The following is a 22,014-nucleotide window of genomic DNA, read 5'->3' on the forward strand; positions in this document are numbered from 1 at the left end:
AGTGTACCATTGTGAATGATTGCCTAGCATTTCATACCTAATGTTTTGACGTAAACAGGCCTAGTGAACCTAAACCTAGAAACCACGAGCTTTCTCGTTTTACAGCAAAAGGAAATATGTACTAGTAGTATGTTTTATGTGTTCAATCACTATTTACTAGAAATAAGTTGCATTGATTGGCATGGCCTTCCTCGCCACCGAGACCTGGATATGAGCAAGATGTTGTACTCCACGCTGAACGCACGGCTTTGAAATGAGAGTTAAGAAGCTTCGCCGAGATAGATCAAATTTACATAACCTGCAAGAGCAATGTTAGTTTGGATAGGCATCCCCAAAAATATATTATACTGTAAGCATACCTCGGCAATTGACTGTCGTTCGATGATCGACTTTTGTTTCTCATTTCGAGAAACACGGTAGTAATAATCACTGAAGTCGCCACATTGCATATGGCGCAAGAACTCTTCGTCGTGTGTAATGACAATTAACTGGAAATTGGACTGCTGCTGTCGAGCACGAATGATATCATGGAGTGACTCGGCAAGCGAGCGAATGTTGTCACGATCCAAGTTCGTAGTTGGCTCATCAAGAGCGATGAGACCGCAATTGACTCCGAAACACTCTGCCAGTGCAAGACGGATGATGATACTGGCCAGAACCTTTTGACCCGCACTGCAGCGGCCTCGCATATCCATTTCTGCGCCAGACTTGACCATGCAGACCCGGTAATTGTATGAGCGGTTGCCCTTGGCATTCTCATTGTCAGATCGAATGAGAATCATATCGACATCTGTTCCGCGGTATGTTTTTTGCCAGAGCTCTCCGATGATAGAATTGATTTCTTCCATCTTCAGTCCGTGGTATGCCATGATTGCCTTGTCAAGAGCTCCTCCGTACCGTGCAAGATCCTCTACCGCGGCTTTCGTGGTTTCCACCTTGATATGAGATTCTTTGTATTTGGATGAGGCGTCCTTGTAGTCTGTATTCCAGTCTGCCAGAAGTTGCATCAATTGATCATCCTTGGACTTCATCTCACCCATCTTGCTGGCTTGTTTGGCAGCAAGAGCATTGTGTTCACGGGTCCAACGTTCCGACTCTTGCTTAAATCGGCTGCGGTCGACCTCGGCATTTTGTTCCTCGAGCTGTCCAACCTCTTCCATAACCTTGCCCAAAGACCGAGTGGCCTGGCGATATGTCAAGTTGTCCGAGTACTGCCGTTTTGTGTTCTCGCTGTCCTTAAGCTGGACAGAGATCTTGTTGATCTCTCGTGTGATCTCGTTTTGCTCAGCCTCGAGCTTCGTAATCTCCGCTTCAATCTGCGTAAGCTCTCGATTGCTCCGTTCAAGCTGACTTGGGCCACCTCGCTCGTTATATGAATTGATATCGTCATTCGCAAGATCGAGTTGGTGAATACTTTCTGAGACACGATTGATCTCATGCTGCAAATCCCGTTCACGTGTGTCAGCCCGCTGGCTGATATCATCATAGCGGGTCTGAGCTTGCAGTAGCTCCGGCGAAAGACTTTCAATATCTTTCTCGGCCTTGTCGATGATTTCGCGCTGTTGGGAGTTGAGTTTCTTGTATTCTTCCACCCGGACGAGCAGATCCGACTTCTTTTCCAGTTGGAACTTGGCATTGTTGAGCTGATCACGAACGTCTCTGAGCTGAAGCTCCAGCTTGTTAATCTCAGATTGCGTCTGCTCCTTCTCGGCCGTGAGGGCTGTGAGGGTTTTCTTGAGCTCACGAGACTTCTCGTTTGCAGTCTTGAGCTCATCCTGGATATCGTCCGAAGTACGGCCTATGGGAATGTCTTGTTCCTTTGCCACAAGTTCTTCGATCTTCGACATGTTTGTCTTGATCTCGGTATCGTATTTGACAATTGTGCTGACTGTCTTGCTGAGGGCTTCAACGTCTCGCTTGCTTTCAGACATTTCGCTAACTGTCCGGTCATGTCCTTCAAGCTTGTCAAGAAGTTGGTCAAGTTGTGCTTCGCATTCCTCCTCCTCCTTCTCTAACTCTGGGATTTCGGTCTCCTTGATACGAGTCCATGAATCATATGCTGCACTAGCCTCACGCGCAACCTTGAGTTCTTCTTCGAGGCTTTGAAGAGCCTCGTCTTCAGCATCAAGGCCTGCTTTTTTCACGAGGGCTTCCAATTTCTTGGTAAAGCGTTGAAGTTCTGATTCAGTTTTGAATGGTCGAGCGCAGGTTCGACACGTCTTGGCTTGTCTTGCTGCCTCGAGACAGTTGTTGAGGTATGTACCCATTCCAGCAAATTGGTCGGCATCTTTGCGGGCGAGGTCAAATTCGACTTGGCGTTTCTCGAGAGTTTCGAGATACTCCGTAGGCTCTGCCTCAATAGCCTCGCGAATCTCTTTTGCATAGTTATCGAGGTCTTTCTGGCGCTGCTTGAGGGCCTTCTTCGCATTCTTCAGCTTGAATTCTACTTGCTCCAGCTCCCGGCTCACGCCATCACGGTCCCTCTCAGCATCCGCCAGCTGCTTGGTCTCGGTATCGACAACATGCTGAAAGTCCTGTTCAAGAGTGTCAGGTTGCCAGTCCGCACCAACGACCTTCGAAAGGCGATCTCTATGGGCTCCCCTCATTGTTTGCAGGCTTCGCTCTTTCTCCTTGGCGTCCTTTTTGAGATATTCTAATTGAGCAAGGTCCTTTGCCTTCTTTGAAGACTCAATCAGTTCGTTATTCAGCTTCAGACCCACGTCTTCTAAATTCTGGATTTGAGCATTGATATCCTGGATTTTTTGGTCCCAGGAAGCAGTAGCCGCTCGGTTCTTTGCATGATCAAGACTCGTAGTGATGTCCTCCCACTTTGCCTCCAAAGAGCATTGTATGCCTTCGTCAACGTCAATGTCATTGAGCTTTCTCTGGTACGCGGCCGCCTCTCCGTCGTTTGCTGCAATTTGTCTCTTCGCGGCATTCTTGCTTTCTTGAAGAGCAGACTTTCTTTGACCAATGTCATTAAGAATATCTTGGACTTCGCGAAGTTCCTTTTGTGCCTCTCTTTTCACACGGTCAAGAGACTGGTTCTGATCACGCAACAAACGTCGAATCTTCTGCATAAATGCATCAACATCGCTTTGGTCCATGTTGTCGTCGACTCCGCGAATATTGTTTCCGCGAGCGATCTCGGTGATCATATTTTGGCGCCTCTGTAGCTGTCGCTCGAAATTCGCCTTGTCATTTTCGTATTTACCGTTCTCAGCCTGCTTCAAGCCGAGTCGGTATCTGGTTTGTTCAATCTGCTCCTTGAGATCCACATAGTTCTCTTTCTGAGCTTCTTCCTGTTGTTGATACTGAATTTGTTTTGTCTCGAATTGCTCGAGGGTAGATTCGAGCCATTCGTCGGAGTCATCCAGCTCCACCAGATGTCGTTTGAGGTTATCAATGGTGGTTTCGATGCTTTTCGCTTCAATTCGCTTTCCCTCGAGGGCACCAAGAACCTGGGCATAACTCTCAGATTCCCTCCATGCCTTGTCAGCCAATTCCGCGACCCGGCGCATCTCTTTTGACATTTGCTGGGTCTCTTCGCGCAATGCCTCAATTTCGTCTTGAAGCTTGACGGATCGCTTCTCGGCTCGGTCGGCCTTGTCTTTGTCTTCTTTAGCATGTTGCTCCATGATCTTGAACTTGGCCAGCTCCTCATTCTGCCTTTTTCTCAGGGCTTTGATGTTGTCGATCGCCTTGGTGTACTTCATAGCTTCAAATATCTCATCGAACCTTTTCTTGAGTACAGATGGCTCGCTCATTGGCCACAGGCTTTCATCTTGGTGACAGAAAATGACGGAATCCAAGACCGCCTTGGAAACGCCTAGGTATTGGGGCATGATCTGGTCCAGCTCTGCAACTCGTGAAGAGATAGATGCACGTTCACCGTTTTTTACCATGACCAACTGTCCCTCCAGTGTCTTCTGTTGCCTCGTAGTTTTCTTGACCGTGAGCTGCAGGCTGCGTGTGGCAACCATCTTTGCGCCAGAGGTGCCATTGAAGGAAAGTTTCACCTGGGCGAGAACTTCTTTCTCGCCGCATAACTTGGGATCGTGAATGAAAGCTCCACCTTTGCTATTCGGAGGGAGGTCGCCCGTTGTGGCATATTTCAGGCATTCGATGATGGTCTAGATGCTGTCAGCTCTGGGCTTGCTTGCGCCTGCCATGGGCCAACTCGTACCGTTTTCCCCGATCCGTTGTAACCAACGATCAAGGTTAAAGGGGTGTGGAACTGGATGGTCTCGCTGCGCGTGTTATCGAAGGAGCGAACTCTAGAAACCAACGTATATAGATTAGCGCATCGCCATCTAGCAGGTATATGAGCAGGGCCATACCCCAAAATCGAGAGTTTATCGATCTTCGCTGTTCATCGTCATGTCTCCGGTCAGATTCGGTCGGGTCGACTGGTGTATGGGCCAGACTTACACCTGTTGGCCCATTAGTACTGTCAAAAGTCCGCGGGGAAATGGTCCGCACTTACATTTTGGGTCGCGCGGCACAGTGGGCGCTTTCAGAATGTCACAAACTGTGATGGTCGTAATCTTGCCACCCACGCATCCAGCGCTAATGCTGTTCCAGCCGTCCTGGGTGTGCTCGGTTCGTCGGTGGATTTGTGATGTATCGAGCTTTCTCCACTTGAGAGCGTCGCGCCTCTGCGACACGAAGTCACGTGTGTCAAATGGGACGTTATTAAGCAGCCTCGACCCCCACATAAGATCGGCGAGCGCAGGTTGACAGCAACTGGTTCGGCTCATATTTCCTATCTTTTCCCACTTCGCCCTCCCCAGAGTCCAGAATATCTGTGCAATTGGCAAGGGAGAGTTCGAGTACCTAATCGAAGTTTGTGGTCGACTTGGCTTGGCTTCGTGGATTCAGCAACCTCTCCTCCACACCCACTCGGCCAAGAATGGTCATTTCCGCCACACATCTATATACCAGCTGTGGCTCCTGAGAACTCTCCAGGGAATGCGCCCGTCGATCTCTCGTGATTCCTAAACTCTGTGGTCTCCTCTGAGCTCTGAATGCATGTTACCATAGCGATCCTACCACCAGCGTTAACTTTCAGTTTCTCGCTTTCCCTATCCTGATCCACGCCCTTTTCCTTACTCGGGATGGCACTGAGCCAACAACAGTCCTACGACAACATGCCCTTGCCCGCCCCACCGTCCCGAACTGGCTCCAACGAGGGGAACCTAGGCTACCTTTCTTCTCAACAATCAAATGTTCCAGGATCATATGGTCACTATGGCTTTCAGGACCAACAGCAGGGGGCATACTCCTCTCAAAATGACCCAGGTTGGATTCAGCGAGTCTTGGAGGAAATGAAGGACATGCTTGTCCTACTTAACGCGGACGGTCGCATCAACTATGCGTCACCATCAGCGAAACAAATTACCGGCTGCGCTGCGAAACAGTTTGAGGGTACCTTCCTTACCCAGTATATACACGACGATGACAAGCACATCTTTATCCGGGACATGGCCGAGTCGGTCACGTCCAACCAACCATTTCGGACTCATGTGAGACTCCAAAAGACCAACAGCACGCATGGCCTCGTCGAAATCTATGGGCATCCGCATATCGCGAACCAAAACCCATCCCAAGGCCGAAATGAGTCGAGTGAAGACCGTTGTGCGGGGTTCTTTCTCATGTGCCGGCCCTATCCCAACAAAACCTCACTGCTCCTCGACTCCTTCCTGGAACATAAAATCGAAAACGCGCGATTGGTCCAGCAAATCGCCAAGCTCAAACAGGAGGAGGAGGAAGAGGCAAACATAACTCGCATTCCATACGGCAAGGTCGATGAAGATAAACCTTTCAGCGAGAACCCACCTGCCACTAATCAAGTAGTCTTGAGCGACCAAGAATCTACCGAGACGGTCGCTCCCAACTCAGACTCATCCGACGAGAACCCTTCGATTGACTTCTACTCGGACGACCCACCACGACGTGCCCAAAACCTCTCCCATATCGATGGCATTGAAGTTATGACCGGTCTCTACTATGGCGACGGTGAAAGATCGCATGGCCTCAGTACCGGTCTTAATCGGGGCAGACTGGTACATTGTGATATTGATATCACAACGGCAGCAGACCAAGCACGCAATGCTCAAGAAGGCGACCGACGAAAGAGACTGAAGGGTCAACATGTCTGCGGCGACTGTGGTACAGCCGACTCTCCTGAGTGGAGAAAGGGCCCTGGTGGTCCTAAGACTCTTTGCAATGCCTGTGGTCGTGAGTTGAGCATCAATCCCTTTGACCTAACATACAAACTAATCAATATGTCCCCCTTCAGTGCGTTGGTCAAAAAAGGAGAAGAAACGCCAAGATATCACATGAATTCTTCCTTATTAATTGTTAGCTACTGGTTTTCTGGTGGCCATATGGTGATGAATTCTCTCTTTCTCTCTTCTTGCCTTCTGGTCGGTCTTCTTAAGATACCTATCTCGACATTTGAAATCTGCTTTGAGCCCTTTAGTATTTTCGATCGACCAGATGCTTACTGGGAATTCACACCTTTGCGTTGAAAGCACCGAGTCGGTGGTGGTCCTATGGATGATTGCCATTATTTAATGAAGTCATGACTTGTTTTTCTTCGAATCTGATTTAAATGGTACATAGTTGTGGGCTTCTCGCTCGGGCTTTAAGGCAGTCTCTCCTTGCACATGATTTATCGACATACGGCGGGATCGGATAACTATGAAATTTATTGTGTTTTCTTGTCATTGTCAATTGTTGATTGGTAGTAGATAATTATGGTGCGAGGCTCCAGGTCTTAAAGCTGGACTAGTAGTCTCATGTTGAAACGCCTTCAGATGATATGTACTAAGCGTATTTTAATGCCTCGAAAGGCCATTCCAGTTCGACCAAATGCCATGTGGGGGGTCTCTTTGAGAATAAATAAAAAACCGGTCGGAGTCACCGGGAATCTTAATCAGAAAAGGAGGGAAGTGTCGATGAAAAATGATGAAAAGATGGTATCATGGGCGACATATGCAAGTTCAGAACGCATGAGCATGAATAATTTAATTCTTTGATGCCTTCTTCGGCGGTGGCGGGAAGTACATCGGTTGACTTGATGAGCCCTGGGCCTCTGTTGTTGGCGGTTGATATGGTATTTGAGGGCTTGGCATGCTGCCATTGTCCCTTAATGGTAGATCGGACGATGTGCTACCACTTCCGAGACGATTGAAGGCCAAATGACGTGTTGTGAATGGCGATATCGGAGCCCCATGTCTCACGACGGGAGAAGAGGCGATCGGAGGAAACCCGGGGGTTCGAGGAATCATCCCAGGTGCCGACATAGGGAGCATACTGGGTGATTTCAAGATCTCTTCCTCAAACTCCTTCTCCACGCGCTTCTCCTCTCTTAACTCCAAGACCTTCTCCTTTTCTTCTTTTGTGATGAAACATGAGTGAACGCTGATTCCAAAATCGACGGCATATAATACACTGCAGGAGATATTAGCCTTCTTATCTGGTGCTAAGACCGGGTTCACATACATGACAATCACAGTGATTGCAAAGAGCGACTTGGCTTGCATGCAGTATCCAAGATTTGACTTGTGCGCAGCCACGCTGCAGCTTTTCGTAATATACCATGGAGGTCCTGGCTGTGGATGCTGTGGATCTGATGTGTCGCTGCCAGCTTGATATCGAGCTGCCACGATGTAGAGTATTAAGAGTGCACCGTGGGTCGCCGCTGCGATTGGGGGAAAGAACAGATGCAGAGCATGGAGTGGTAGCTTGACAATCAGCATGAATGTGCTTAGGACACCAATCACTAGATTGAAATTGGTGATGCTATTATCAAGTCAGTCGCGAATCATTCGCTGGGTGTCCAGCAGAACGAAAGAAGACATACAACGATGACCACACCATGGGTGGTGAATAGGGACGGTGGTTAGCGGCGGCGTATAGCGCTTCATCAGGAGCGCTGTTGAAGCCGTTGTCGGCACCATCCTGCCACAGTAATGTCCGGTACGTATTGTGCGATGCAATTCCCGTCAGAGTCAGAACAACGACCACAAAGGGAAATTCAACGGCCATCAACCAGTAGGCCAGCTTGTAGTGCCGATGCTGCCTGGGGAAGAAGAACTGCATGTTGGCGGTGGCGAGCGAGCGCGATCAACTCCAGCTGAAACACTGCTGCTCCAAAATGGCGGGCGACGACAATAATAATGGAGTTACAATGCGATTTGGCCAGGCCGGCTGGCTGAGACCTCCAGTGCTTCGCATGTAAAATTCAGAAGATGAAGCTCCTGCGCAGGAATGTAAGAAGATCAGAACGGCACGAGTTTGGGCGATCCGGACGATGGGCGTTAGATATGAGGTCGAGGGCCTCAGACGGCCAACCTTTCCGTCGCCCATGGCCGGACTGCAGAGAGGGGCACGAATCAACAGCGCGAACGCATGCAGCAAGCCCTGGCAATGTGTCTGGGAGATGCATCTGACCAATGCTTGCTGGCGGCAAAGCGCCAGCACCAACACCCCGACAGGGCTGTGGCACCAATGAGATGGCGGAATCGGGGGATGAGCTGCCGGTCGTCACACACTAGTGAGTGTGATGAGAAGACGGATCTGCACAATCACTCCGCAAAGAACTTCGGCGCACAAACTTGGACTAGTTGCATGGCGACGAGCAGCGCTTGGCGAAACGCTGCGGTGGGGGAGCTTGTCGAGTTCGTTCGTGATCTGATCTCGTTGCATGCATCCCGCCCCAAGTTCAAGTGCTTGTACAGAGGATTGAGTACGAGTATGTACTTTCACATCAATGGGGTGTTAAAGGTGGTCCCATGTCGATGGACCTGAAAATGACATGAGTCCCCTGTCATCAGAGTCAGCATTTTCCTCCGTAGAGCAATCAGACCATGCAAGGAAATAAGAATTTGGTGACAGGGTTGGCAGTGTCCAGTGGGTGGTACCTTTGAATGTGATGGGATGGAGAAAGTCATGTGGTCTCCCATCACTTCACATCACGGCAACAGCAACAGCAACAGCATTAGCAACGATCCGCTACTCCACCACTCCATCACTCTATCACTCCATTGGACGTGACCTGAGTACCCATTTTCTGGCCACATTAGTACATATCCTTGCCCTCGGTTATACGTTGCATCCCCACTGCATTACGACGGGGTCTAATGAGAGCTTTCCGACCGTACTATCGGCCAATCCAGCGACTAGCGCTTCACCAAGGCCAACCCCGACCATCAGCCAGGCAATTCCATTCCGGAAGGCGTATCAAGATGAGCTCCCAACGTGAAGACTCTATCCCGCACGAGCTGCGCACGGCGGCAGAACCCCGGCAGAACCGACTGTATCCTGTGCGTCTATCACATGTGGAGCAAGTCAACTCCTCAGTTCGACTACTGCAGTTCGCCATACCTCCCCAAGAAAGTAGTGTACGTCAATACCCACTCCAGTCTAGGAACCGCCATCTTGGTGGTCTCTCCAAGAAAAAAAAAGCCCAGGGTCTAGCTTCAATTGAGGCGCCTTCTATATCACTGAGTGGTACTTAATCGATGATATCCAAACTACCATAAACCACGCCAAAAGGGATTCGGAGTATCAGGCTTATACATTGTACCATAGGATACCCAGCAACCATTTTCTTTTCTGCCCGGCCAATGGCTAGATGTTCACATCCCGTCCATTTCTCAGGCAGGTGGTTTCACTATTACTTCCACCCCTGCAGATGCTCAACTTTTACCGCCGCTTGATTCCCCACCAGGACCGATGGCTAGCGAGGAAGCGGATATAACCATAGCGTCACAAGGTCGTGCTCCATACGTGGAGCTAGCCGTGCAGGAATCTCCTTCAAATCCATCTGCCGCGTGGCTTTGGAAACCGAAGGAGGATATCCTCGGCAAGGAAATCAATATTCGTGTCGGGGGAAGCTTCGTTTGGCCACCCACCGGGGTTGATATCCATGACGTTCATAATGTTGTTTTCGTTGCTGGGGGTGTTGGTATCAAGTACGATTCCCTATCTCTCGACAAGCAATATCATTGGATTCATGCACATCCGCTGGTATACAGTCAAGTACATCGCGAACAAAAGTACTAACACGGTCTCGACTCTCTAGCCCTCTCATCTCCATCTTGTCACATCTTAATAGCCAATCTTTTAACGCCCATTCTATCAACGTTCATTTCCTCTATTCCAGCCGACTGCCAACTGGGTTTGAAACCGCATCATCTCAGGCAGTCCTGGAACAGGTGTTGTTCCTATCACGGCTTCGGCAGATCATCCGCACCCAGTTGCATTTGCAAAAGTTCAATATCTCTCTACAACTTTTCCTTACTAATCTCAAGTCTTCTCTAATTGAGCCCTCCGGCCGCCCCGCTGACCTCGCTATTCATTCACGGAGAATTGGCGAAGATGATCTCCGTGCAGCAATCACAGATAGGGATGGGAAAAGAAACCCACAGAAAACGGTGTCTTATGTCTGCGGACCACCTGATATGACAGATGATATGGTCGATCGCTTAAAGAAGGTTCTTGATGATCCAGAGGGACAGCGAATCTTCTACGAGAAATGGTGGTGAGTGTCGAAATGCAACGCCCAGAAGACTTTTCAGCACATGCTTGGTCTTCAGTCCCGGGCGCTGGAATTTCAAGACAGGGACTACAGATATTCACAAAACTTGAGAGATGGAAATGTTGAAATATTCAATAAAAGATAGACACCTTACAGACGCCGACTTCTTGCAGGCCACGGGAGGAAAAAAGAAAGATAGTATATGTACAGAGTAAAACGGACAAAGCCGTAAGCACAGAAACGACAGTAAAACAAGAGCAGAGCTCATGTGGAAAAGTAGACAGATAAGAAAAGAAAAAGAAGAAAGATGGAAAGGAGTATGCTTTCTGTTAATATGATTCGCTGGAACCTTTGACAGCGCCCCCGTCGACAATCATCATATCATCGAGTTTGGCCTCAGTCTGGCCCCATTCAAGACGTTTATAGGTCGTCACACGGCCGGGGCCAATGTCGAAGTCAAAGAAACGAATTCGTCGAACGTAGTTGTCATAACCACCGTAGCCCCCCCATGCCAGCACCACCGCCGTAGCACATCCAAAGGGAGGGTTTATCGTTGGAATCTTGATCCAACATGCAATAGTCATTGGCATGGTCGCTGAATAGATGTTAATACCTGCAGAAAAGCAATCACAAAGGGAAAACGCAAGTGACTTACTGCCCACCAGTGACAAATAGAACGCCCTCTTCTTCGAGAGCATTCTTGAATCCGGAATTGAATCCAGGTGCGGTTGGGGCTTCTTTCCATTGGCCCCTCCAATATCTGTCTGTGCTTCGGTACTCAGGGAGTGGAATGTGAATGAAAGCCACATTCATGTGGATGTGGGAATATTCCCGGTGTTTCTTTTTCAAACTCTGGGCGGTGTTTTTGAACCAACGAATCTGACTTGGTTTAATCCAATCGTAGCCCCTAAATTGGCGTTCATCAGGCGAATAGGAATGTGTGTCAAGGAGATAAAAAGTGAGAGCAGAGTGTTGGCTCTTTCCACGGTCGAGAACCTCAACAATATAGTTTCCGACCCCATCAATGTCTTCGGGGCCTGCGGTTGCAAGGGAGTAGGGTAGGTCTTCGTATATTGACATGAGTTGTGCCCGACTGAGGTCGCCTTCGTCATCATGGTTACCAAAAATGGCTGCATAGGGAATTTTGCGGTCGACAAGAAGTTTCACGGATTTGAAAAGCGCACTCTGGGCATCAGGCGCAGTTTCGCCATTGACCTGATCACCGGTGAACACAACCATATCAGGCTTCTCCTCATCGAGGAGACGTTCCACGAACTCCAAGGTTCGAGGATCGGCCTCACACTTCTGCCCTGGCGTAGTTTCAACTGGGACAGGGTCACGGCAGTCACCAAGACCAGTGCTAAAATGAAGATCTGCCAGTTGCATCACCTTGAACTTTCCGTGTTCGTTAATCCTGGGAATAGGCCTCTTGCTTTTAGTGGGGTTTCCGCGTCGAATACTGAGACGAGTCTCCAATTTCTCCGTCCGGCCATCCAACAATAGAGGAGTATCTTTGACCTCCCAATTTGGACGAGGATCCACAGCATCTGCGCCAAAAAGGACGTCGATGTATGTTACTGCCTTTTCCGAATCGCTGGCGTGGCGTGAAGAGGATCGCTTTAACCAAATACCGCCTGGCCGGGACTCCCAGGACTCAACCTCTCCTTTGGCGTTATTGGCGGCGCTATAATCGGTCGGTGGGGTGAGTCGACTGATTTTCATATCAATAACGACTCGGTCATCTGGACCCAACTCCTCTTCCTTCTTCCGCTGGAATTGAATATAGGCAGTCGAGGTCCAGCCCGAGCGCAGGTAGAGATCTTTGTGGACGCGGTGCCAAAGATCGAGGTCCGTGTTGCAAGTTGAGAAAGGGTTGAGTGAGGAACATTTAATGATTGTAACATCGGTGATCACGTATCCGGAATAGTGCATAGGCAGGTGGCCATGGATGGACTCGGGGAGGACACGGAATCGATTATCGAGGAACAGAACAACGAGGAGGACAAATGAAACGAGTAGGCCGAGCTGTACGCCCGTACGGACCTAATAGGAACAGTCAATATTAACCAGAAATAGTGAGAACCGAGAAAGGAGGCCATACGAGCCGGCGAGCCATGATGAAGCTGGTATCACCCTGGCAAGGACTTGGTCAAGAGGTGGGAGACGCAGTGTCGCATGATGCCACCCACGTTGAAGGGGGACAAGATCCGGGTCACGAGAAGACCGTTGGGTTCAAGTCAGCTCACAGAGCCATGGAGCCACAGAACAAAAAAAAGAGAAAGATGAACAAGCGGATAGTTGTTTGGGAACAACGACACTCGAGGCTGGGCCACGCCTGGACCCGCAATCACAAGGCGGTCACCCCAACTCCTGAAGAGTCCCGTCTCCCGTCGCTCTCTCCGCTTTTTCTCCGTACAAGCCCTAGTGTGTACTCAGTTTAATTGGTATAAGTATGACTAGTGTACTACATCAGATCAAGATTGAAAATTGAACCCATTGGTCTCTATTTCTTTATATTTAACCATTGGTTTTGCGCAATTATATCATCTAAGTCATCTAAATCCTGGTCATCGACCATCAAGGAATGGCCGGTTCATTTATAATTCTCCCAACTTTTCTTAGGTTCCGTCGAATCTATGCACTGTTGGTGGCGACATCAGCGGGTGACACCTTACCGGCAAGGATATCTTGGGTGGTCGACAGGATAGTAGACCAGTCCTGGAAGGTTGTGTAGGGCATGCCTCGGCGCTCGCAGAAAGTCACCAAATCTATAAACAAGCCCGTCAGTTCCCGATGCTCAACAAGCGATGCTGGAATATGTTTGCCAACTTACCTTTACCAGCCTTGGCGAATAGGAGGTTGGTCTCCGCGGCAGCCGACAAATCGGACACACCGTCACCGGCGTACAGAAGAACTGGGCGTTCACTGTCCGGCAGAGCAGCGTAGGGCTTGATCTCAATGGACTTGTCGTGGCCGAAGTGGCTAGAAAAGGCACAGGTGAGCACTACCAATTCAATACAGCACTTATGTTGGAAGACACTTTAAAAGACGTACCTCTCGTCGTGGTACTGGATTTGCCAGCCACCCTCGCTGTTGATATCCTTGCCGTCGCGGGGCACCACCTCGTTGCAGACGATGTGAAGGTGGTTTCCGGGCTTGTGGCCGAGGAACTTCTCGAGCAGCGCACTAATGATGGGCTTCATGCCGGAGGACAGAATGACGATAGGAACATTGTTGTCACGGGCCCAGTAGTAGAACTTCTCGAAGTATGGGTCCAGCTTCATGTTCTTCAAAAGTGTCGCGATACACTCGTCGTAGGGGGGTCTTGATGCTTCCGAGCATCTCACGGAAAGCGTCACTAGCGCGAAGGGGTACAAAGTCAGAACAAGCGCCTGAAACAGTTGAAGGTCTCCCCATCCTTACCGGAACCCAAGGGTCTCATCGAGGACCTTCTCGTTCAATTGTTGGCGACGCTCGCGGCCAAAACCGAGGTTGTCAATCTATGCGAATACCGTCAGTCGAGGAATGCGAATATGGGGCACGAGACGCGGACCATGAAGTCATTGCCTGCAGTATTTATTAGTATGCGCACTCAATCCCAGACCCAGGGTTGAAGAGTTCAGTACTCACTATCGTCAACGGTGATCGTTCCATCGAAATCGGTGAAAAAGATCAACTTAGGCTGAGTTGCCATGTAAGGCAACGCGATAGAACCCATTGTGAGAGGAATGAACAAGGAAGATCACAGGATATTTGTAGCGGAGATCAAAAGGTGTAAGTTCGTGAGGTGAACAGGTTCAAGTTCAGCAATTGCGTACGAGTAGAGGAGAGTCGAAAGATCTAAATGGAGGGGTGGTCCCCCCGGTGAGCGGCGAGGGGAAGCCGGGGGAGTGGAAGTGGAACTTGGTGGGTCACCGTCACCGCGGGCTTTTGGGCGCCGCAGCGAGATTTTCCCATTCAGGACATCTTTAGCTCCAGCCATGGCCCGTCTCCTCCAGTCATTGCGGCGACTGCTAGGCGTGACGCCAGCTGTTGGTCCTGCTGGCCCCCGATCCCGGTCTTTTGACCCTAATTTCTCCATTTTTCGAGGTACATAGGCCCCGGATCGACTACCCCCATTCCAGTCTGTGGACGTGGTTAACACAGAAGCGCAGAGGGTGATCGCATTGTGCTTCACAACAAGCAACCGGTGTTGACGAAACCATTGAAGAAGGGCGACAAGACAAATCTTCGTCGTGGACAACTGGACCATGATCGTGTTATTGGAAATCGTGTCTGGGATACTGTGCAGGCTCACAAAGGTAAAGCAGGTATATGCCTTCGCGGTGGCGATCGACGTGACTTACCATGGAACAGGCCCCGAGGTTCGACCAAGCCTTCCAACGCTAGATGAATACGTTGCTTTGACACCTCGCCATGTGACACCGGTATGCCATTCGCCTGATTGAACAATTACAGGAATCCCAGTTGAGACAACTGCTCACGCCAGTAGATCTACCCCCACGATGCCAATTTGATCGTCTCCCTCCTCGACCTCCACCCTAATACTCCAGCCGCGGGTATGAACGAACCTCAGATAGAGATCCTTGAATCCGGCACCGGCCATGGTTCCTTGACGCTGCACCTTGCGCGTGCCATCCACGCCGCCAACTCGACGCCGCCGCCTCGTCCATTGAAATCCCAAATCCGATTCCTCGAAGATAGAGCTAAACGACCTGGAGAAGAGGACTCGGAACAAAGCGAGGGTAGCCAGTATCAAAATTCCGATGCCGATACAGTGCAGGAAGAGTGGGATACATGGCGAGCGCAGCGCAACGCAATCATTCACACCGTGGACGTCTCAGCCAAATTCTCCAAGCTTGCCGAGAAGAACGTGCAGGGATTCCGTCGTGGAATGTATGGCGGAGATGTTGATTTCTATGTGGGCCCAGTTGAGGACTGGATTGCAGAGCAGAAGAAGCAGCGTACCAAGACCGGCGTGCTATCTTCGTTGACAGGACAGAGCTCGGTCGAGCCGTTCCTGTCACACGCGATCCTGGACATGCCGTCTGCACAACTTCGAATCCCGCATGTTGCGCCCATGCTGAAACGCGATGGCTTCCTCGCTGTCTTCGTGCCAAGTATTACTCAAATCGGGGATTGCGTGCGCCTGATTCGCCAGCACCATCTGTCTCTAGTCCAAGAGAGGGTGGTGGAGCTTGGCATGGGTATTTCTGGCGGCCGTCAATGGGACGTTCGACTCGCGACAAAGAAGTCGGGAGCCGATCCTGCCTCGTGGAGTCCATCCGCCGAAGGCGAATCGGACGATGCGTCGGCTGACCCCGCTGAAGACCTTACTGATATCCCCGTTTCCGAAGTCCCATCCAAAGTGGATGAGATGGTTATGGTCTGTCGACCGAAAGTCGGACTGCGGACTATGGGTGGTGGCTTTGTGGGGATCTGGAGACGTATTGAAGATCTCCCTATACGGTGATTTCTGATATACTATACCCTCGTCTCCATTGTACTATACCATTTGCATCAACCTGTGTACCACTAACTCCTGTCGAAACCACCATGAACAATACATAATATATACTCGCTACATATATATAGAAGTGCGATCCCGAAAATATGTTCAATTTGCCCACCCACCTATCATCTTCAAGTTTATGATAATCACAGCTTAGACTGGTTCTCCCCGGATTTACCGAGAATCCAATTCGAGACATCGCGGCAGAACTGTGCCCTAGTATCAGGCAACTCGGCCTGCAATTTATGATAAGCACCCTCGTAAGAAGTGAAAACGACATCTCCCTTCTCGGCCAGCAACTCAGCCAAGCGCTTCGTAGCCGGATGGCTCGTAATGCGATCCTGGTCGCCATGAGCGAGCCACATAGGCAGAATATCAACGCCCTCAAGCTGATTCTTCGACAAATTCTCCAGCCACAATCCACGATCCAGCATGCCAGCCAAACCGCCAAAAGTTCCAGTCTCGTGGCACAGATCATCGGCCTGGAAATCAGCTATCACCGATTTCTCTCGAGATACATGGGACGGGTCAAGGGGGAGTGGCGCTGCATCCGAGGCAGAAGCTTCGCAACGACTCGGCCGGCCGAGACTATGAAGCCCCAAGGGCGCGATGCTGGATCCAGTGCGATGAGCGGCGAAAGTACGAGCAAACCGGCGAGCTTGGGCTGAGAGCCTGCTTGGCGGTATGGCGAGTCTGGGTGCAGAACATAATTCAGTACTTGGCCGCCGCCCATACTGTGGCCTGCTAGGAAGAGGGGTATGCTCTGGGCTTGAGCTTGTGTGGCTACACTGGCAATGAATGAGTGCATGTCGGCGAGGACGACTGTTGTGCTGCCACTGTTACCGCGGTCTTTGAGGCCGTTGAATGTGCGGCCCCAGCCTCTGGTTTTGAAGGTTAGTTGGGTTTTCGACTCTTTTCACATATGTATTATCAGATCAAGACAACAGGGCATATGATAATGGCTCCCTGTGGGATCTTTTGCGGCACATACCGTTGATCAAAGGCTCTGACCTCGATTCCAGATGCAGCAAGGGTTGGAAATAGGTCATAGTGGGTGTTACCTGATCAAGTCAGAGATTTGTTTCAAATTTGTGAACTCTCTTGTGTTCCAAGGCTTGCCGGGGGAAACGTACAGTGATCGCTGAAACCATGAATAAAGACTAAGATTGCGCGAGGTGATTCGGTTGTCTTATTCCAAGTTGGTCAGACTGGTATCATTTCAAGGGGTTACAACATGGTCCAACCTTCCAAGCCTTGGAGTAGGCTTTTAGCCCATCGGGCAGAGTATGAGTACCTTCTTCGGTGGACATTGTTCGGATGGATCGGTTTGAAAGCTATTGGGGGTAACAAATGTTGGGGTGGGTTGGAAGCTGTAGCGGGTCTGGGGCTACCTGCGTAGGTATGTTTACCGACTTGATTTGACATGTGATGCTCAGGTGTGGAGCTGAGCAGTCAGCATCGGGCTTGAATGCGGGCCTCGACTTAAGATCTAGTACATCTTACTATTTTACTACGTAGTCACTAGGAATTGTATGAAAACTTGAAGGCCATGCTCTATTCTCAACTGGATAGATAGTATGGCAGGACATGGACCAGACAACTCCCATCGCCGGTAAAAAACAGACGTAAACAAAAAGACATCAAGAGAGCAAACCCGCAAAGCCCTTCGGCCACCTGGTCCACCTTAACACCAACCCCCCGCCCTAAGCGTCGTGAAACCGTTTCAGATGACGTTAGAGATTAGGTGAGATGAAACCGAGAGATATCAGGATAATACCCAACAGGAAGAGCAGTCGAGAAAGGGAAAAGGAGGGAAGGAAGGAGGGAAGCACAATACCTCGTCGAAGTGGCTACTTGAAATAACCTCTTCGATGGGCTAGCCGGTACGGCTGAGATATGCTTGAAAGCAAGAGGTTAGGGGAAAGCGAGACGGAGAGAGGGGGAAGAAAAACAGGAAAGGAGACGAGTTCATAATCACGGAAGGAGAGAAAAGAGAAATAGAGAAAAAGAAACGACAACAAGAAAGATAAGTAGAAGACAAGACGTAAGGCAATAAGAGAGCAGGCTAAGTAACCCACCACCACCAAAGATTCCGAAATGACAAGCACTAAAGAGGAGAAAAGATGAAAATCCCGACTACACAAACACCCGTCTCGAAAAATCAATGCTCCGCATCAGTGCCGTTGTGGCCCAAAATCAGCCTCCACAACCTTACCCCTTTTCCCCTTAATAGTAAACTCCGCGAACAATGCGACATGATCAGAAGGAAAATGGAAATTGGGGAATCCAGGAACCCGTCGAAGGTAGTCCTTGTCCACCTCCCCAAGCAGCGCCGACACATGTAGTGTATTGGATGAGTACCACACATAATCCAAAATGTCTTTGAAGTCGGGCGTGTAGTTGGTGAAACTGAGCTCCCCAATGGAACCGTATGCCGATTTCAGCTTGAACGGATGTGTCATACCAACCTTACTCAGGTTGCCGTATAGGCGCTTTTCCAGATCGGGGTGCGCCTCGATCAAACGTCCACTGGCAATTAAGGTGTATGCCGCGGACCCAGGTGAGGAGTTGAAGTCACCACACATGAGAAGTGGGATTTGATCGCCGCTGGAATACTCCATAGAGGGTGCAGGTTCCACGATGGGAGCTTTCTCTGAGCCAGTTTCAGCCTCGGAAAAGCGGAATGCAGTCTTGTCAGTGCAAGCGGGCCACTTGGCGTAGTTTTCGGAAAGCTTTGTGATTTCTTCCATCATAATGGCGGTCTGAATGAGTTTGACGTCCTTGAAAGCCGGGTCCCAGTACAGATGAGCATTCACAACTATGAATCGTGCGCCTGTCTGTCGGTTCTCCAGGAAGATGACAACTGCAATATGATCCTTTTGCCACAGTCGGTTGTAGATATCATCCTGTCCCTTAGCATCTGGTCGCCGCACAGCAGTTTGTCCAAAGTTAATCAGCTGTTTGTCCAGAAGAATATACTTGCTTCCCTTGAAGAAGGTGGCACATCCATCGATGGTCTTGGCATCCTCTTCTTGCATGCCCATCGCACGTCCGCGTGGCCAATAGACACCCTTGTAATCGTTGTATGCAAGTTGCTCGCGGAAGAAATTGTTGTAGCTTCCTTGGTCAACCTCCTGCAGACAGACAATGTCCGAGCTGTGGGATCGTAATTCGTTTAGGATGAGTTCCCGGCGAAACTCCCAGGAAAGTACACGGGCGGGGGCATAGCCATAGTGGGATGCGGTGGCAGAGGAATCGCAGAGAGTGTTATATGATAGGACCGTGATCTTTTCAGTGGGACTGTTGGTCGTGCTGGCGGTTTCATCGAGGATGACCCAATCACGATCAGGGGGTGGGATATGAACTGAGAAGGGAAAGAAAAAAGAAATTAGTTGACCTGTATAAGAAAGCCTGACATGCGATGTTTTAATGACTTACCTGGAGCCTCTTCCTTGAGGTATTTGATGAGGGCTTTCGTCCCATCCTTCATCAACTGAGATTTGAGAACCTCATTGAGTGGGTTGCCTTCGATTCCCAGTGTGTCCAGCCGGTAGAGATAGCCCACTTCGTAGGGGAGGGTGCGGATGTTGTTGTCAAAGAGGAGGAGGTTCTTAAGGTTGGAGAGCATGCCGATCTCCTCAGGAATCTCGGTGAGGTCATTGCCGGACAGGTCAAGGTGGGTGAGTTTGCGCATCTGTCCGATCGCAGCGGGCAGGGCCTTCAACTTGTTGTGGTTGAGATACAGCTTCTCGAGGAAGTTGTAGTTGAATAGCGTGGGAGCCATGGCCCGAAGGCCCTGGCCACCGAAATCGAGCGCATTCCAACCTTGCCGCGAAACTGCCTTCTTTGCAGGTGTCCCATTCCGAGCTTCATTCCCATGTTCCGAGGAGTCGGTTTGGCTGGGCATGATTTGGATACCTTTAGACTGCTGCGCCATGATCCGGGCGTAGTAGTGAGGAGAATTGGCCTGTCGTGACTCGACATGAAGCTGAAGTTGCCGGGCCCAATGCTCGCTGATTTGATCGTCCATATCGTCATCTACCGCGGTCGGCCCTCCATTCTGAAGGTGGGAAGTCGTGAAATGAGGGGTCGTCGTGGCCAAGGCACCGCCGGAGAAGGTGTGCTGGGCGATGTTGTGCTGGGGCTGGGCATGGTGAGGGTGATGATGTTGCTGATTGTGGTGGGGGTGATGAGTTTGCGACTGATACTTGTTGTTCATCTGCATGGCAAACCGCTGATGACTCTGACCGCCATTCATCATGACATGTTGTGGATGGCTCTGTCCGTACATAGTGAGAGGGTTCAGCGCGGCTGATTGGTTTACAGGCGGAGATCGAGAAGGAGAAGGAGTGTCGTGGCTGAACTTCAGTCGACCCGGAGAATTGGTCCCGTTTGGAATGGCGTGTCGTTGGTGCGAGTGTTGCTGCGGTTGTGTTTGGAAGTAGAACTGCCCGGCCCCAGGCTGCTGGAACCTGTAGGTACCATCTGCCATCTAACGGGGCAGACGAGACCGTGGTTTATTTCCCTGGCGGACGACCGGGGGGGCGGGCGAGTGGCAGAAGGTTCGGAGTGGAGCAGACGAGGAGAGGACTTGGGGATCGGTTACGGTCTCTTCTCTTCTTCCACATAGAGGCCTGCAGCTGAACCACTCCGTATGAGAGAGTAAAATTGGAGTTTGGCGGTCACAGCAGACCTTGCGCGGAGGTTTGAGTCGCAGACCGTCCCGGTTGGGATTCAGCGTTATCGAAAGGGCGGGAGGTGGGATGCGTCAGAAGGTAAAGAACACGATCTAATTCAATTGTCGAAGGATGGTTAGATAGAAAGATCTTGGGTATTTGAAGCAGCACGGCCAGGGGGAGGCAAGTACGTACGATTGTCTTGTTGGGAGGGGCGTTGATAGCAGGGACCAGATGACCCAGCTGGTTTGGTTGGAGGTTTGAGAGGCGGGAGATCCAGTCACGTGATTCAATTCACACCGGATATGACTGTGCCAAGAAAAACCCAAGCAGCAACCCTGTCGGCTCGCTTTTCCACGATGATTTCGCTGGGTTAGGGGTTGGTGCAGGATAGCCTTTCCGGTCGGGGATTTCTAGTGAATGGAATCGTCGAGTCATCATAACAAGGCGCAAGGTCCTTCACGGGGAACAGCATCGTTTACCATTGACTATGACCATGACCACCACCACGATGTACTATCAATTAGGAAAATTAACATGGTTCAAAGAAGATATTCCAAAAAAAGAGAAATCTTCTCTTTGTTCGTAATCTGACTGGGGCCTTGGGGTACTTTATATACCTACTAGGTACTAGTAGTGGTATTAGGCAAACAATGGGCATAGCCAGTCACTCGGATAGTAGTAAACGACTACCTCCTGCACCCTGGGACAATGGCATCCTGGGCATGAATGAACTTGGACTTAAACTTAGTAGTAGAAATCCGGTGTCAAATATACATCACATCAGTATCAGTTCAGCTTTATTTTAGTTTACAACTTCGCTGCCTAGGTATTATCGAAATAGTCATTGGCCTAAGGTAACCCCTCTATTACGGCACTGTCGATATCCAGTGCTAGGGTACCGATTATCGATAGAGCCGCTAGAGAGTGATCATGTGTACGGAGTACCCCTAGTCGCCATTCACATACTACTCTATTATACGAATCTCCCCCATCACTAATTTAGACATGTCATGGTCCTCAATTGATGCATAATGCACATGCTGATTCACATCATTTCTGATCGTGTACTCCGTGGTTGGATCTCTCTGTACACCACTTCCAAGGTTGTGTGCCCAGGTGTTCAGATGTTCTTGTCTTGAGAGCCTGCCATTCAGGACAGCTTCCTCTCACTTACCCTTATTATATAACTACTAGTTACTTCGTTGTTGGTTAAGACTGACTACTCCGTATGTGCTGCTCCTCCTCAACCTCTCGTTATCGGGAGGTAATCGTGG

The 22,014-nt window shown here is 50.0% G+C and overlaps 10 protein-coding genes across 10 annotated transcripts; 4 read left to right on the plus strand and 6 right to left on the minus strand.

The window, feature by feature from the left end:
- Positions 1-289: 289 nt before the first annotated feature.
- Positions 290-4,760, minus strand: N7509_010924 (MRX complex DNA-binding subunit; the record flags this gene model as incomplete). The annotated part of the gene is made up of 4 exons (XM_056635561.1): positions 290-298; positions 360-4,133; positions 4,187-4,275; positions 4,487-4,760. The coding sequence occupies 4 exons, from the start codon at positions 4,758-4,760 to the stop codon at positions 290-292; spliced, it is 4,146 nt and encodes a 1,381-aa protein (XP_056486181.1).
- Positions 4,761-5,150: 390 nt separating this feature from the next.
- On the plus strand, positions 5,151-6,345 carry N7509_010925 (GATA transcription factor LreB; the record flags this gene model as incomplete). The annotated part of the gene is made up of 2 exons (XM_056635562.1): positions 5,151-6,240; positions 6,302-6,345. 2 exons carry the CDS (start codon positions 5,151-5,153, stop codon positions 6,343-6,345), a joined length of 1,134 nt encoding a protein of 377 aa, XP_056486182.1.
- A 686-nt stretch (positions 6,346-7,031) lies between these two features.
- On the minus strand, positions 7,032-8,109 carry N7509_010926 (uncharacterized protein; the record flags this gene model as incomplete). The annotated part of the gene is made up of 2 exons (XM_056635563.1): positions 7,032-7,809; positions 7,871-8,109. 2 exons carry the CDS (start codon positions 8,107-8,109, stop codon positions 7,032-7,034), a joined length of 1,017 nt encoding a protein of 338 aa, XP_056486183.1.
- A 1,076-nt stretch (positions 8,110-9,185) lies between these two features.
- Positions 9,186-10,556, plus strand: N7509_010927 (FAD-dependent oxidoreductase; the record flags this gene model as incomplete). Its single annotated transcript, XM_056635564.1, has 3 exons — positions 9,186-9,410; positions 9,601-9,983; positions 10,094-10,556. Coding segments are annotated over 3 exons (1,071 nt in total), but the record flags the coding sequence as incomplete, so codon positions are not given.
- A 322-nt stretch (positions 10,557-10,878) lies between these two features.
- N7509_010928 (uncharacterized protein) lies at positions 10,879-12,665 on the minus strand (the record flags this gene model as incomplete). The annotated part of the gene is made up of 3 exons (XM_056635565.1): positions 10,879-11,144; positions 11,212-12,592; positions 12,651-12,665. The coding sequence occupies 3 exons, from the start codon at positions 12,663-12,665 to the stop codon at positions 10,879-10,881; spliced, it is 1,662 nt and encodes a 553-aa protein (XP_056486185.1).
- Position 12,666: 1 nt separating this feature from the next.
- N7509_010929 (uncharacterized protein) lies at positions 12,667-12,990 on the plus strand (the record flags this gene model as incomplete). The annotated part of the gene is made up of 1 exon (XM_056635566.1): positions 12,667-12,990. One exon carries the CDS (start codon positions 12,667-12,669, stop codon positions 12,988-12,990), a length of 324 nt encoding a protein of 107 aa, XP_056486186.1.
- A 193-nt stretch (positions 12,991-13,183) lies between these two features.
- N7509_010930 (putative Phosphoserine phosphatase) lies at positions 13,184-14,243 on the minus strand (the record flags this gene model as incomplete). Its single annotated transcript, XM_056635567.1, has 6 exons — positions 13,184-13,317; positions 13,383-13,531; positions 13,604-13,873; positions 13,973-14,049; positions 14,103-14,116; positions 14,180-14,243. 6 exons carry the CDS (start codon positions 14,241-14,243, stop codon positions 13,184-13,186), a joined length of 708 nt encoding a protein of 235 aa, XP_056486187.1.
- A 286-nt stretch (positions 14,244-14,529) lies between these two features.
- N7509_010931 (tRNA (adenine-N(1)-)-methyltransferase) lies at positions 14,530-16,022 on the plus strand (the record flags this gene model as incomplete). Its single annotated transcript, XM_056635568.1, has 4 exons — positions 14,530-14,638; positions 14,704-14,850; positions 14,906-14,976; positions 15,042-16,022. 4 exons carry the CDS (start codon positions 14,530-14,532, stop codon positions 16,020-16,022), a joined length of 1,308 nt encoding a protein of 435 aa, XP_056486188.1.
- A 185-nt stretch (positions 16,023-16,207) lies between these two features.
- On the minus strand, positions 16,208-17,371 carry N7509_010932 (acylglycerol lipase; the record flags this gene model as incomplete). Its single annotated transcript, XM_056635569.1, is given in 5 exon segments — positions 16,208-16,569; positions 16,587-16,942; positions 17,053-17,122; positions 17,195-17,249; positions 17,306-17,371. The coding sequence occupies 5 exon segments, from the start codon at positions 17,369-17,371 to the stop codon at positions 16,208-16,210; spliced, it is 909 nt and encodes a 302-aa protein (XP_056486189.1).
- An 864-nt stretch (positions 17,372-18,235) lies between these two features.
- N7509_010933 (CCR4-Not complex 3'-5'-exoribonuclease subunit Ccr4) lies at positions 18,236-20,553 on the minus strand (the record flags this gene model as incomplete). The annotated part of the gene is made up of 2 exons (XM_056635570.1): positions 18,236-19,425; positions 19,500-20,553. 2 exons carry the CDS (start codon positions 20,551-20,553, stop codon positions 18,236-18,238), a joined length of 2,244 nt encoding a protein of 747 aa, XP_056486190.1.
- Between the last annotated feature and the right edge of the window lie 1,461 nt (positions 20,554-22,014).

Source organism: Penicillium cosmopolitanum (genome assembly GCF_028827165.1).
Source record: "Penicillium cosmopolitanum strain IBT 29677 chromosome Unknown utg000009l:1.0-9042332.0:1.0-9050551.0, whole genome shotgun sequence".
NCBI lineage: Eukaryota > Fungi > Ascomycota > Eurotiomycetes > Eurotiales > Aspergillaceae > Penicillium > Penicillium cosmopolitanum.